Source organism: Stomoxys calcitrans, chromosome 5 (genome assembly GCF_963082655.1).
Source record: "Stomoxys calcitrans chromosome 5, idStoCalc2.1, whole genome shotgun sequence".
In the NCBI taxonomy this organism is placed as follows: domain Eukaryota; kingdom Metazoa; phylum Arthropoda; class Insecta; order Diptera; family Muscidae; genus Stomoxys; species Stomoxys calcitrans.
This window is the reverse complement of record NC_081556.1, coordinates 28,871,806-28,886,573: the sequence shown is the minus strand read 5'-3', so window position 1 is coordinate 28,886,573 and position 14,768 is coordinate 28,871,806. Positions and strand designations below refer to the sequence as shown.

Sequence of the window (14,768 nt, the reverse complement as noted above, 5' to 3'; positions counted from 1 at the left end):
CATAAATATTTACATACGGAAGTATGTAACCAAGAAATCACTTCCACAAAAAAAATTATGACAAAATCCCCTAAATGACATAAAACAAAAGGTGTTTGACTTTTCGCACCTCAAAAAGCAGAACCTCAAAGAAATTTGTTAAGATATCCTAGATAAGATAAGTGTTGTAGTGCTTATGGTTGGCATTATGCAGGGGCCAGATGCGGTAGGTAAGTATAAAACACCTTTGATGAAAAGTGGAAATCATCATATTCGCCAAGAGGCTTCTCTAGCAAAAGACAAAACAAGAAATATTCAATTATTAAAGAAAAGTAAAAAAGAGGAAAATGCATAAATTGTGGCTGCGAAACACGCTATTTTGCCTTGCCATGCTGGCAAACTACGGCCTTGTTGCAACCCAAGCCCTTAACAGGGAAATGGAAATGAGACGCCTACAAAAGCCACTTAGCTTAAATGCCGTCGATTACCTCACTCCTGCTGCTGCTGCTGCTGCTGGCATTGATGTGGATTTCTCGCCCAATGACCTGCCTTTGGACTTTAATCATGATGGCCGCATTATTGGCGGCCAGGTGACATCCATTCTAAACTATCCCTTTGTGGTGTCACTGCAGTATCACAAGTCACACATTTGCGGTGGCTCCATATTGACACCCAATATAATTCTCACCGCTGCCCATTGCATCGAGAGTCCCCAGGATGTTGCCTCCTTTTCGGTACGCGTTGGGTCATCATATCACTTGGGCGGCGGTCAAGTGGTGGCTGTTCGTCAAATCATCAAACACCCTGCCTACAATCTCAATGACCTCGACTGTGATGTGGCTTTGGTGAGGCTAAGCAAAAATCTCACCTTTTCGCGTCTAGTAAGGCCCATTGCATTGCCAGAGTATGGCGATGAAATTCCAGACAAACAGCCCCTGTTTGTCAGTGGCTGGGGTTTGACATCCGAAACGGGTTCCGTCGTCTCCATGCTCAATCATGTTGCTGTGAATTTGATGAATCACAGCATCTGTGAGGAGAGTTATCGTTATGTGGCAACAATTACGGGACAAATGTTTTGTGCTGGCCTGCCCGAAGGTGGAAAGGATAGTTGCCAAGGTGATTCGGGTGGACCATTGGTGAGCTATGCCAGTTCGCCATCATCAATGCTGGCCCGACCATCGACAGCAGCCTGGCCTGCGCCCACTAGGCCCACACAATATGGCATTGTCTCGTTTGGCGTGGGCTGCGCTCACAAGGGCTACCCAGGCGTTTATACAAATGTGGCGGCGCTGCGTCCATGGATAGATGAAAGGATAAAAGAAATGACAGATGCTAATTAGAGTTGTTCAAATAAAGTTATAATTAGTTTATTTAAGATTGAGTTGTTAAGATGAGATGATGTGACCAAGGTAAATTACTAAAGCGTGTAATTAGGAGACAAATTTGTTTTGAAAATATTTATCAAAAAAAAAAAAAGTAAATTATGGTGGAACGAATTATGGTTGTTGTTATGCTATTTTTTTTTTTACCTGTAAATGGTGTTGTAATTTTAACAATGCATAGAGGATATTGTGGTGTTTCATGTGCATTTTAAAACTCAATAAGGAAGACCTACAAGTCATACGGATTGGCTTTAGTTCCTGGATTGTCACAATGGACTATGTTCTTACAGTGGTTCAAACAGAGGTTCCTGTGGGTGCTAAGTGAGAAGCATCAAATCATGGCTGGTGTGGTGTGGTATATCTCCTTTCATTTTTCCATTGAATAAAATTTTCCATCAATAAGCTCATCTCTGAGTGGAGCGGTCTTTATATACCCACCACCGAAGTATGGGGGTATACTCATTTTGTCATTCGGTTTGCAACACATCGAAATATCCATTTCCGACCCTACAAAGTATATATATTCTTGATTAGCGCAAAAATCTAAGACGATCTAGCCATGTCCGTCCGTCTGTCTGTCCATCTGTCTCTCTGTCTGTTGAAATCACGCTACAGTCTTTAAAAATAGAGATATTGAGCAGAAACTTTGCACAGATTTTTTTTTTTTTTTTTTTTTTTGTCCATAATCAGGTTAAGTTTGAAGATGGTCTATATCGAACTATATCTTGATATAGCCCCCATGTAGGACGATCCGTCGATTTGGGGTTTTAGCCCTATAAAAGACAAAATCATTACCCGATTTTGCTGAAATTTGGGACAGTGAGCTGTGTCAAGCCCTTCGACATCCTTCTTCAATTTGGCTAAGATCGGTCCAGATTTGGATATAGCTGTCATAGAGACCCATTCGCCGATTAAGGGCCTTAGGCCCATAAAAGTAACATTTATTATCCGATTTTGGTAAAATTTGGGACAGTGGCCTTCGACATCCTTTTTTAATTGGACCCATCAGATTTGGATATAGATGCCATATAGATCGATCTCACGATTTAAGGCTTTGGGCCCATAAAAGGCGCTCGACATACTTCTGCAATATGGCACAGATCGGTCCAGATTTGGATATAGCTGCAATATAGACCGATCTCTCAAGGTTTTGAGCCCATAAAAGTCGCATTTATTGTCCAATGTCACCGAAATTTGGGACAGTGAATTGTGTTAAGACCCTCGACATACTTCTGTAATATGGAATAAATCGGTCAAGATTTGGATTTAGCTGCCATATAGACCGATCTCTCGATTTAAGGCTTTGCGCCCATAAAAAGCGCATTTATTGTCCAATGTCGCTGAAATTTGAGACAGTGTGCTGTGTTGGGCTCTTCGACATTCTTCTTCCATTTGGCTCAGATCGGTTCAGATTTGGATATAGCTGCCATATAGACCGATCTCACGATTTAAGGCTTTGGGCCCATAAAAGGCGCATTTATTGTCCAATGGTGCTGAAATTTGGGACAGTGAGCTGTGTTGGGCCCTTCGACATTCTCCTTCAATTTGGCTCAGATCGGTCCAGATTTGCATATAGCTGCCATATAGACCGATCTTTCGATTTAAGGTTTTGGGCCCATAAAAGTCGCATTTATTGTCCAGTATCGCCGAAATTTGGGACAGTGAGTTGTGTTAGGAACTTCGACATCCTTCTTCAATTTGGCCCAGATCGGTAAAGTTTTGGATATAGCTGCCATATAGACCGATCTCACGATTTAAGGATTTTGGCCCATAAAAGGCGCATTTAATGTCCGATATCGCCGAAATTTGGGACAGTGAGTAAAGTTAAGACCCTCGACATACTTCTTCAATATAGCACAGATCGGTCCAGATTTGGATATAGCTGCCATATAGACCGATCTCTCGATTTAAGGCTATTGGCCCATAAAAGGCGCATTTATTGTCCGATGTCGCCCAAATTTGGGACAGTGAGTTAAGTTAAGACCCTCGACATATTTCTGAAATATATCGCAGATTGGTCCAGATTTGGATATAGCTGCCATATAAACCGATCTCCCGATTTAAAGTTTTGGGCCCATAAAAGGCGCATTTATTGTCCGATATCGCCGAAATTTGGGACAGTGAGTTGTGTTAGGCTCTGTGAAATTTTTCTGCAACTTGCCCCAAATCAGTCCAGATTTGGATATAGCTGCCATATAGACCGATATCTCTATTTCAAGTCTTGGCCCCATAAAAGGCGCATTTATAATACGATTTCACTGAAATTCGACACAGTGATTTATGTTAGGCTTTTGACATCCGTGTTGTATATGCTTCAAATCGGTTTATTTTTAGATATAGCTACTAAAAAGATCAATATTTTGTTATACACAATTGATCAATGACTTGTACTTATTAGGTGTTATCAAGCCGTAGCATGTTGTCTGCCACTGAGACCTCAAGTGGAGTGGAGTGGCAGCTCCACGCTCCATTTACCAACAGGCAACTAGGCAGTAGAGGCTTTTGACCAAGACCACTGGTTTGAGTCTCAAGTACAAGGCCGAACCTATTTTATTTCGTAAGCCAATTTGCCTAGTCCATAGGAATTCTCTGGCAATCTTATGCGAATGTTACTAAAAGACCCCTTAATTGAGCTCGGAGACTCTACGCGTCTAGCTACCCAAAATAACTAAGGCGAACAATAGTAAAACGGATATGCCGCTTAGGATATGCCGATGAGGGGCCTCAGGCCTATAACATGCGCATTTATTATCCGATTTTTTTGAAACTCAGAACAATGAACTCTATTCAATATCCGAAACAAAAATATCCGTCGATATCCGAACCAAAAATGGTCCAGATTGGAACATATTTCGATGTAGTTGTCATATAGACCGATCTGCCAATTTTGGGTTTTAGGTTTATAACAGGCGAAACGGGGTAAGAAGTGCAGCTTTTATTGGGGACCGGGCGGCTTACCCTAAACCGGCTTATGACCCTAAACCGGCATATCGGTCAATATGTCAGCGATATGTAAATATGTTCCGATATGGCTCATATTCGAATATCGGGTTCCTTAGTATAACTTGCAAATGCAAATTTTGCCCATGAACATTCCACTAAGGAACAGGGGCACTTCTCACGAGTCCGAACGGCGTGCCGCAGTGCGACACCTCTTTGGAGAGAAGTTCTACATGGCAAAGTACCTTACAAATGTCGCCAGCATTAGGAGGGGAAAACCACCGCTGAAAAATTTTCTGATGGTCTCGCCAGGATTCGAACCCAGGCGTTCAGCGGCTTAAGGCCCTAAGCCGCATTATTTATCGGATTTCGCTGAAATTTAAAGCAGTAAGTTATACTAAGGGAGGGAGGGAGGCCACCGTAGCGCAGAGGTCGGTCCAGCGTATGGAAGAAATACGAGTCTGTGCAACATTTTAGCTCAATTTTTAAAGAATCTAGCGTGATTACAACTAACGGACACACGGACGGACAGACAGGCGGATGGACATACAGACAGACACACGGTCCAAAATGTTTATACTTTGTATGGTCGGAAATGGATTTTTCCATGTGTTGCAAAAGGAATGTTCACCCTATACTCGCTGCTCATCATTTGCATGGGTGGACCCTCTTCAGAGTTCCACACACATTCGAAAATCCGCTCGTTAACCAGATCCTCCACTTGGGACCGATGATCTGGTGATATTCCACCAGATACACTGCCAATTTTGATGACTAGTTCAGCTCATCTCTGTTGTGTTTCCTTGCCACTATGGCGTAGGAGGGTCTTAATGTTTTCAGCGATCATATTCCTTTTCCGTGATGGCATTCAAAATCTCTATTCGTTTTCTATACCACGCCCCTTACTTGGGTCATGCCCTGTCTTGTGTGTCCCCACCTAGGAGCCGGTGTCTGTTAGCCACGAAATCCAGACAATGGCATAGGAAATACAGTCCTGGGTGACCCAATATGATACCGATAGCTATACTAACCTACTTCTTCCCTCCTTTCAGCAATAGCCTCGCATTCTCGCGATACGAATCTACTCATCATTGAGCTTAAAACCTGTATCAGACGGCACTCATTTATTTGAGAGAAGTATCCCCGCTGTTCTTTAATAGAATGTTCATGGTAAAATTTGCTTTTGCAGAACCATTCCTTGATGTCCATCGTCTGCTGCATCAACCAATCGGTTTATTTATTCATTAATAAAAGCAAATACCTTGAAAAACGCTTTTGCGGAATTTTTTCAAGATCCACATATTATCTCGGTTAAGGTTTGACTATTTTTAAGGTAATGGCATTCGCTATCAGTCGTTTTCCCATCACCTCATAATTCTTTTGGCTTTCATGATTATGGAAGTTTCAAACAAAAGTTTTTGTCTGTTGACATGGCTTGTTTGTGTTTTTCCTCTAAACACTTTGTCGCATATATCAAATATTTTATGACAGATGAAAGAGAGAGTGAGAGAAAAAAACCAATGGGTTTTTCCAAAACTAAAATCTGTATGAGTTTTTTTGTTGTCTACTAGAGGATAGAAAAAAATAATGCTGTTATCTATTTTTGCAAGTTTTTGTAACAGTGAGAACTTTATCAATTTGATGCATACTCATGTCTGATTTACATGCCAACTATTTGTGAATTCAATAAAGAAAAAACAGACGCGTTTTTCTGAAAGAAATCTTTGAAAGTTTTTACTTTGAGGAAGAAATTTAAAGTAATTAAATGTTTAGAAATTTAAAATCCAAATAAAGAAAAAATTCCACAAGTTGGGCAATATAGATTCGGAGGCTCTGGAATTTTATATAAAAGCTTAAAAATGGTGAGGAGAAAGTAGTGCATCTCCCTATAAACTAATCCCTGAATTTCATTTATTGAGTCCCTAGACGCTTCATTCAGCTAAAATTTTGCATATCAAATTGAATTTGTGTTTGTTTGTTCCGTATAGACTCAAAAACGGCTGAACCGATTACCTTGAAATTTTCGCAGATTGTGTAGGTTGGTCTATTTTTTGATATCGGAAGGGGGGCGGACCCTCCCCTTACCCCAAGAGTACAAGCCAATAATAAAAGTGTACCGATCGGGACGATATGGGACTCAAATGAAAGTTATTAAGAAGTAGAGTACATATTTCGTATCAAAAAATTGGGTCCGAGTAAATAGGGGGCCGCCCCAAACCCAAAACCCCTCAGAATAGGTTTTTTGCACGATCCTGACAACATGGGACTCAAATGAAATTTATTCGGGAGTAGATTGCGAATATGGTCAGGAAGGAGAAATAGGCTTTATAATTTGTTGATTTCGGAGGGGGGCGGACCCTCCCCCTTACCCCAAGAGTACAAGCCAATAATAAAAGTGTACCGATCGGGATGATATGGGACTCAAATGAAATTTATTCGGGAGTAGATTGCGAATATGGTCAGGAAGGAGAAATAGGCTTTATAATTTATTGATTTCGGAGGGGGGCGGACCCTCCCCCTTACCTCAAAAGTACTACCCAAAAATAGAAAAAGACCGATCGGGACAATATGGGACTCAAATGAAAGGTATTAAGAGTAGAGTACGCATTTCATATCAAAAAAATTGGGTCCGAATAACTGGGGGGCCGCCCCATACCCAAAACCCCTCAGAATAGGTTTTTTGGACGATCATGACAATATGGCACTCAAATGAAATTTATTCGGGAGTAGATTGCGAATATGGTCAGGAAGGAGAAATAGGCTTTATAATTTGTTGATTTCGGAGGGGGGCGGACCCTCCGATCGGGACAATATGGGTATCAAATGAAAGGTATTAGAAAATAGAATATGAATATGGTATTAAAATTTGTGTCTAAGTACCCATCGGGCCGCCCCAACCCTGAAATTCCTCCAAACAGACATATTGAACGTTCATGTCAATTTGGGCCTTAAATGAAAGGTATTCGGGAGTAGATTACGAATCTGGCACACAAAATCGCTTCGAAGTATAAGGGGTCACCCTACTCCCCAAAAATGCGAAAAATGGCCATATGACCCATCATAACTCCATGGGGCTCTGTTTGTTTATTTGTTCCGTATAATCAAAAACGGCTGAACCGATTTTCTTAAAATTTTCACAGATTGTGTAAGTTTGTCTGAATGGATAAATAGGCTATATAATTTTTAGATACTGGATGGGGGCGCTTTTCCTTCCAAAAATGAGTCAAATAGATTGATTAATTAGATTGATTGACTATATGTGAATCGGTTTTTTTGTTTGTTCCGTATAGTCAAAAATGGCTGAGCCGTTTTTTTATTAAATTTTCACAGATTGTGTAAGTTTGTCTGAATTGAAAAAAATGGGCTATATAATTTTTAGATATCGGAAGGGGGCGGTCCCTCCCCCTCACCCCAAAAAACGCCACTCGAAATCAAAAGTGGACCGATGGGCACAATATGGTTATCAAATCAAAGGTATTGGAGACTAGAAAACGAATATCGTTTCAAATTTTGGTCCAAGCACCCAGCGGGCCGCCCAAACCCCAAAACCCCTCTAAGCAGATATATTCAACGTTCCTATCAATATGGGACTCAAATGAAAAGTATTCGTCATTAGCTTACAAATATGGCATAAAAAATTAGGCCCAAGTAATGGGAGGTCGCCCAACCCCCAAATACCCCCAAATGGGTATATTAGCCGACAATGGCTATATGAGACTTAAATGAAAGGTATTTGGGAGTAGATTACGAATATGACATCAAAATTTGCGTTCAAGTCCAGGTGGCGCTTTTCCTCCTAAAAATATGTCAAATAGGGTAATTGGCCCATTATGACAATATGGGTCTCAAATGAAAGGTATTTGAGAGTAGAACACGATTTTGATATCCCATTTTGGAGCCAAGTGTTTGAGGGGATATCAAGTTCAGTTTAGGAGGTGCTTTAGGGCATCACCCCCTAAAATGAACTTCATATGCGACTATGGCAAATTGGAGCTCAAATCAACGGTATGTGGGGGGGGGGGGTAAAGAACGAATTTGATATCTATTTTCAGGGCAAAGTATCGATGGCCGCCCCAGCCCCAAAACACCTTACAAACGGTTCATATGGCAATATGGGGCTCAAATTAAAGCGATTTGGGAGTGTGGCACAAATTTCATATCCATATCATATGCCATTTGCAAGACCCTTTCGGTCCTTCTGCATAGCTCGTTCGGTTCTTTACCACTTAGAAGTATTATAACATCGTCTGCGTAGCAGACGGGTTCAAATCCCTTCGCAGTCAGCATCCGTAATAGGTTATTTCTGGTGGTCACCCATAGGAGTGGCGATAAAATTCCCCCCCTGTGGCATGCCCTGTGCCACTTTCCCCCTGTTATTTATGACATGGGACACACAATTTCTCCACCTGTTCCTTAGCATATGGTTTATCCAGTCTCTGAGAACCCGATATTGGTCTAAGGATTGGTTCAGTGTGTCGTTTCTCACATTGTTAAAATCCCCCTCGATGTCAATGCATACCGCCAGTGTGTACGTTTTGGCATCAAAGGATTCTTCTATTTTATGCACAAACTCGTGCAGGGCAGTCTCCACCGACCTTCCCTTGATATAGGCATGCTGTTTGTATTTGAGCAGTTCGCTGGATGTCCTACTCTTTATCATGGTGTCCACAATTCGTTCCATGGTTTTGAGTAGAAAAGACGTAAGGCTTATGGGTCTGTAGGCTTTTGGAGTCGCATAACTTACCTGTGCTAACAACTGTGCTAAGTTTGGTTCAAATCGCTCCATAACCTGATATAGCTGCCATATAAACCGATCTTGGATCTTGAATTCTTGTGCCGCTAGAGGTCGCAATTCTGATCCGACATCAAACAACTGCGCTAAATATGGTTTAAATCGGCCCATAACCTGATATATCTACCATATAAACCGATCCGGGTTCTAACATTTTTAGGCCTCTAGAGGGCGCAATTCTTATCCGACTTCAAACAGCAGCGCTAATTATGGTTTGAATCGGCCCATAACCTGATATATCTACCATATAAACCGATCTGGGTTCTAACCTTTTTAGGCCTCTAGAGGGCGCAATTCTGATCCGACATCAAACAACTGCGCTAAATATGGTTTAAATCGGTCCATAACCTGGTATATCTACCATATAAACCGTTCTGGGTTCTAACAGTTTTTGGCCTCAAGAGGGCGTAATTCTTATCAGACTTCAAACAACTGCGCTAAAAATGGTTTAAATCGGCCCATAACCTGGTATATCTACCATATAAACCGTTCTGGGTTCTAACAGTTTTTGGCCTCTAGAGGGCGCAATTCTTACAGCGCTAATTATGGTTTAAATCGGTCCATAACCTAATATAGCAGTCATATAAACCGATCTGGAACCTTGACTTTTTAGGCCTCTAGAGGGCGCAATTATTCGATTTGGCCGCAATTTTGCACGAGATATTCTGTTATGACTTACACCAAACTATGTTAAGTATTGTTCAAATCGATCCATAACCTGACATTGCTGCCATATAAACCGATATGGGATTTTGACTTCTTTAGCCTCTAAAGAGCGCAGGTATTATCCGATGGCTGAAATTTTGTACAACGGCTTCTCTCATAAACTTTAACATACGTGTCGAATATGGCATGAAACGGTTTATAGCCTAATACACTATGCTATTTTTCGTTTACGCTAAACCCAATTAGTGCAGAAAACTATTTTGTACATCTTTTTGGTATTTGTCAACCCATTCCGACTTTAACCCATTTTCTTAAATAAAACAAATTCCAAACATATTTCTCCCATTTGAAAAATTACTGACTTGATGCAAACTCTTTGCTGGCTATTCTCTAAAACTGTGTTTATTGTGAATTAAATCTTATTTCTGCCACTTGCCAACAATACAAGCGACTAGAGAACAAGTGCAACAAACGATATCCCGACAACAATTAGATTCGTTTTTTTTTTTTTTTTTGAATAGCAAAACTTTTTTCTTTCATTCCACTTGCAACATGCATTAGTAATGTGTGCAACAGTCACAGCAATAGATAAACTTTTAAGTAACATTTTGTTACAGCACAAATTCTGGAGTTCTGGCAACATGTCCTGTGCTCGTTCCTCTGCTGGCTGGCTGCCTGGCTGCCTGCCCCTTAGGATAACAACATTAAACAGATTTATTTAAGTAACACCCGGCATAACTTTTGTGCGTACGTGTGGTGGCAGTTATTTATTGCACTGAACTTCACAGCTCTTATGGAGAAGAAATGAGAAATTTATTTCAATTGGTGGTAGTATCAGATAGAAAAAAAAAACTGTTGTCATTTCTCCCATGGCCACAGTGATATATGTGTTAAACTTTGCACTCTTATTTCACTACACAGGCAACGTTAATTAGAACAGGCAAAAAACCAACGGCAGTAAATTCGACCACAAGTAAATTTATGCAATTACTGAAAACTACTGATCCCCCTAGAAATTGAAATTGTGCTTGTAAAGAAAATTTCGTTAAATTTTTGCCTTGAGAGAAAGTTTTAGTAAAATATTTCGGGGAAACTTTGTCTTTAGAAAAAATCTCAAAGAAATATTGCCTTCGAGGATGGTTAAGTAAAGCAGCAGCCTTTTACAGACTCACTTAGACAATGTAAAGTCCATTGTGATACCTCTGCAGCGACAGACCTCTGGTGGGAATCGAACCTACGATCCCCGCTCTGGCAATACGAGCACGATGGCAACTCGGCTATCCGAATGCCTGCCTTTAAAGATTATTTCAATAAAATTTTGTCTTGGAAGAAAATGTCACATAATATTGTCTTTAGAGGGCACGGTTGCGCAGAGGCTAGAATGTTCTGGGATCGAATCCTATCGAGAACATCAGAAACAAGTAAGAGCGCTTTTGTCGAGTTCTTTTCCTGACATCTCTTCTTAGGCAAAAAAGGATCTAAGAAGAGATTTGCTCTGCTATTAGAGCGATATCAAGATATGGTCCGGTTTGGACCACAATTAAATAATATGTTGGAGACCTGTGTAAAATGTCAGCAAATTCGAATAAGAATTGCGCCCTTTGGGGGCTCAAGAAGTAAAATAAAGAGATCGATTTATATGGGAGCTATATCGGGCTATAGATCGATTCAGACCATAATAAACACATATGTTTATGGTCATGAGAGAATCCGTCGTACAAAATTTCAGGCAAATCGGATAATAATTGCGACCTCTACAGGCTCAAGAACTCAAGATCCCAGATCGGTTTATATGACAGCTATATCAGGTTATGAACCGATATGAACCATACTAGGCACAGTTGTTGGATATCATAACAAAACAATTCGTGCCAAAATTCATTCAAATTGGATAAGAATTGGGCCCTCTAGAGGCTCAAGAAGTCAAGACCCAAGATCGGTTTATATGACAGCTATATCAGGTTATGGACCGATTTGAATCATACTTTGCACAGTTGTTGAATATCATAACAATACACGTCGTGCGAAATTTCATTGCAATCGGATAAGAATTGCGCACTGTAGAGGCTCAAGAAGTCAAGACCCAAGGTCTGTTTATATGGCAGCTATATCAGGTTATGGACCGATTTAAACCATACTTGGCACAGTTGTTGGATATCATAACAAAACACATCGTGCAAAATTTCTTTCCAATCGGATAACAATTGTGCACTCTAGAGGCTCAAGAAGTCAAGATCCCAGATCGGTTTATATGGCAGCTATATCAGGTTATGGACCGATTTGAACCATACTTTGCACAATTGTTGAATAACATAACAAAACACGTCGTGCAAAATTTCATTCCAATCGGATAAGAATTGCGTACTCTAGATGCTCAAGAAGCCAAGACCCAAGATCGGTTTATATGGCAGCTATATCAGGTTATAGACCGATTTGAATCATACTTTGCACAGTTGTTGAATATTATAACAAAACATGTCGTGCAAAATTTCATTCCAATCGGATAAGAATTGCGCACTCTAGAGGCTCAAGAAGTCAAGACCCAAGATCGGTTTATATGGCACCTATATTAAAACATGGACCGATATGGCCCGTTTACAATACCAACTAACCTACACTCATAAGAAGTATTTGTGCTAAATTTCAAGCGGCTAGCTTTACTCCTTCGTAAGTTAGCGTGCTTTCGACAGACGGACGGACGGACATGGCTAGATCGACATAAAATGTCGCGACGATCAAGAATATATATACTTTATGGGGTCTCAGACGAATATTTCGAGTAGTTACAAACAGAATGACGAAATTACAATAGTATACCCCCCATCCTATGGTGGAGGGTATAAAAATGATTAGCGATGGTTATCCCCTCCTAATGCTGATAACGTTTGTGAGGTTCCATGCCATTTTAAATTTTCTCCCCAAAGCGGTGTCGCTCTGCAGTCCGAACGGCGGACTCGGCTATAAAAAGAAGGTGTATTATCATTGAGTTTACCACTCAGAATTCACAATCCTACGTTGCTCAAGCGGAACAGTCGCCATATGAGCAGTTTTGCCTTAAAACTAAGCGACCATCTGGCTCGATGTGCTTTTCTCGACGAGTACCACATGATCAAATTTTGGGTAATTTGCAATAATGTTGTCAGATATGAACCGTAGTTATTACATAGTAGTTATTGAACATATGTACTCGAGATATGATACGTATTGTTTAATAAGCCATCTAAAAACATCCGGCGAGGTCCATTAATATTGGCTCAGAACTAGACATATCTCCCACTTCGAACCTATAGGAGAAGTGTAAGGTATTATAAAGTCGGTGTAAGGTATTATAAAGTCGGTAGAGTGGCAATCCATTTTCTAAACAGACTCACATAGACCATTTTAGTCCATTGTGATACCAAAGTAGCGATAGACTAGGCCTCTGTTGGGAATCGAACCTACGACTCCCGCAGAGTGATTCCTCAATAGTCTTGCCCCTTTCGATCTGGGTAGATTAACTGGCGCAGTCACTGTTTGCTTCACAATTGATCGCTGTATCCTTTCGTATCACTTTGATGTTAGGACAAAAGATTTCAAACTTCCTGGATTCAGTCCTCTTAACTCTTACAAGGCCTGAAAGAAAAAAGAAACCAGTATCTTTGTCCAACTATGACTTAAGGCCGGACATTGGCAGAGAAAATGATAACTATCTACCGCGAAGTGACTTCTATGACGCCAGCGACAGAAATCATCATTTCTAATATCAATGCGAGACATGTGTGTACTTACCTATTTAGTCCTGTTAGAATTCCTTTGACTGTTCCTGGATCTGGATCTTTCCATCGCTAGAGGCCCGAGGGTTCATCCCATAGTTGTTTCGTATGCTCACAACCTGCTGTTGCGTTCTATCTGCTGAACCACGTTACCTTATAACGCGTAATAGATATGTGTAAAAGGCGGGTGAATATCCCTTTTCGAGATCGTGAGAAGATTTGCATCCTTTCTCGCAAGTAAATCCGCCTTTTCGTTATCTGTCACATCCTTGTGACCAGGAACCCAACACAGGGTCACGACATTGATACAGATCTTCAGATCCTATGCTCGCATCCATAAGAGCCTTAACCGCTACCTGACTATCGCTAAATATGCAAATATTCGACCGGTCTAAGTTCATTAACAATACTTACTCCGCAGTTCCGAAAATCGCAAATAAGACGCATATAAGACGATGCAATCGTTCCATATCCGATGAGTGACATCCAATTCAAGTTCCGCGCAGTGTATTCCACAACCATTTCCACTATGCCTCTTCGATCCATCTGTAAGGATATTGCAATCCCCAAGACTATACCGCACTTTCTGCCACTGCGTCAATGTAGGTATCAGCATATGCAATCCACTGTCAACAATATCCCCTCTCGTCATATAGACAGTTTCCAGGTCAGCCATAGCCCTGTCGAGTATACTCGTATGGCACCCTTCGAATCCGATCAAGTTGCCACAGCCTTAACGGTGTCCTCTTGGCCGATTCTCTGATGTATAGTTTAATATAATGTAAACCTTGAAACACCTTCAAGGATTTGGTCGCGGTATTACTCATAGTCACCCTATTCACTCTCAAAGCCACCCTATTCACTCTATACAGGTCCCGCACATCAGAGAACAGCTGCACGCCACCTTACATCTTATACTAGCAATCGTTGTTCACGTTTACGATTCTCAACGACAAAAACATAAAAATCTCCTTTAAATCTTCTACAAATAAATGGAAAATCAACTCCACTGAACGATTACTAAAACATTCGCGCATCTCTCACTCTATTGTATTTGTGCGTGTGTTTCTAGCTAACTTTGTTTTTATGTGGCACGCGATACAGACAATTGCTTTGGTCAAAGTAGCTATTTAGTGCCAAATTTTGGATTTCATGCAATTCTCTGCCCCAGATGCGACTCGTACTCAGTAACCGGCCACCAAACGTGGCAGCCATAGATCATAACCGGCCGCACCGTCGCCGAGTAAGCCACTGCAT

The 14,768-nt window shown here is 40.9% G+C and overlaps 1 protein-coding gene across 1 annotated transcript; it reads left to right on the top strand.

Moving 5' to 3' along the window:
- The first annotated feature begins 326 nt into the window (after positions 1–326).
- On the top strand, positions 327–1,319 carry LOC106081497 (trypsin alpha). Its single transcript, XM_059369707.1, has 2 exons — positions 327–1,135; positions 1,193–1,319. The coding sequence occupies exons 1-2, from the start codon at positions 327–329 to the stop codon at positions 1,317–1,319; spliced, it is 936 nt and encodes a 311-aa protein (XP_059225690.1).
- Positions 1,320–14,768: the final 13,449 nt, after the last annotated feature.

What these genes read in the sequence shown, in the direction of transcription:
- LOC106081497 (XM_059369707.1), top strand. Translation starts at nt 327, where the DNA reads ATGCATAAATTGTGGCTGCGAAACACGCTATTTTGCCTTGCCATGCTG. An exon ending in GTGAGCTATGCCAGTTCGCC is followed by an intron (nt 1,136 to 1,192) that starts ATCATCAATGCT and finishes CACTAGGCCCAC; the next exon opens with ACAATATGGCATTGTCTCGT.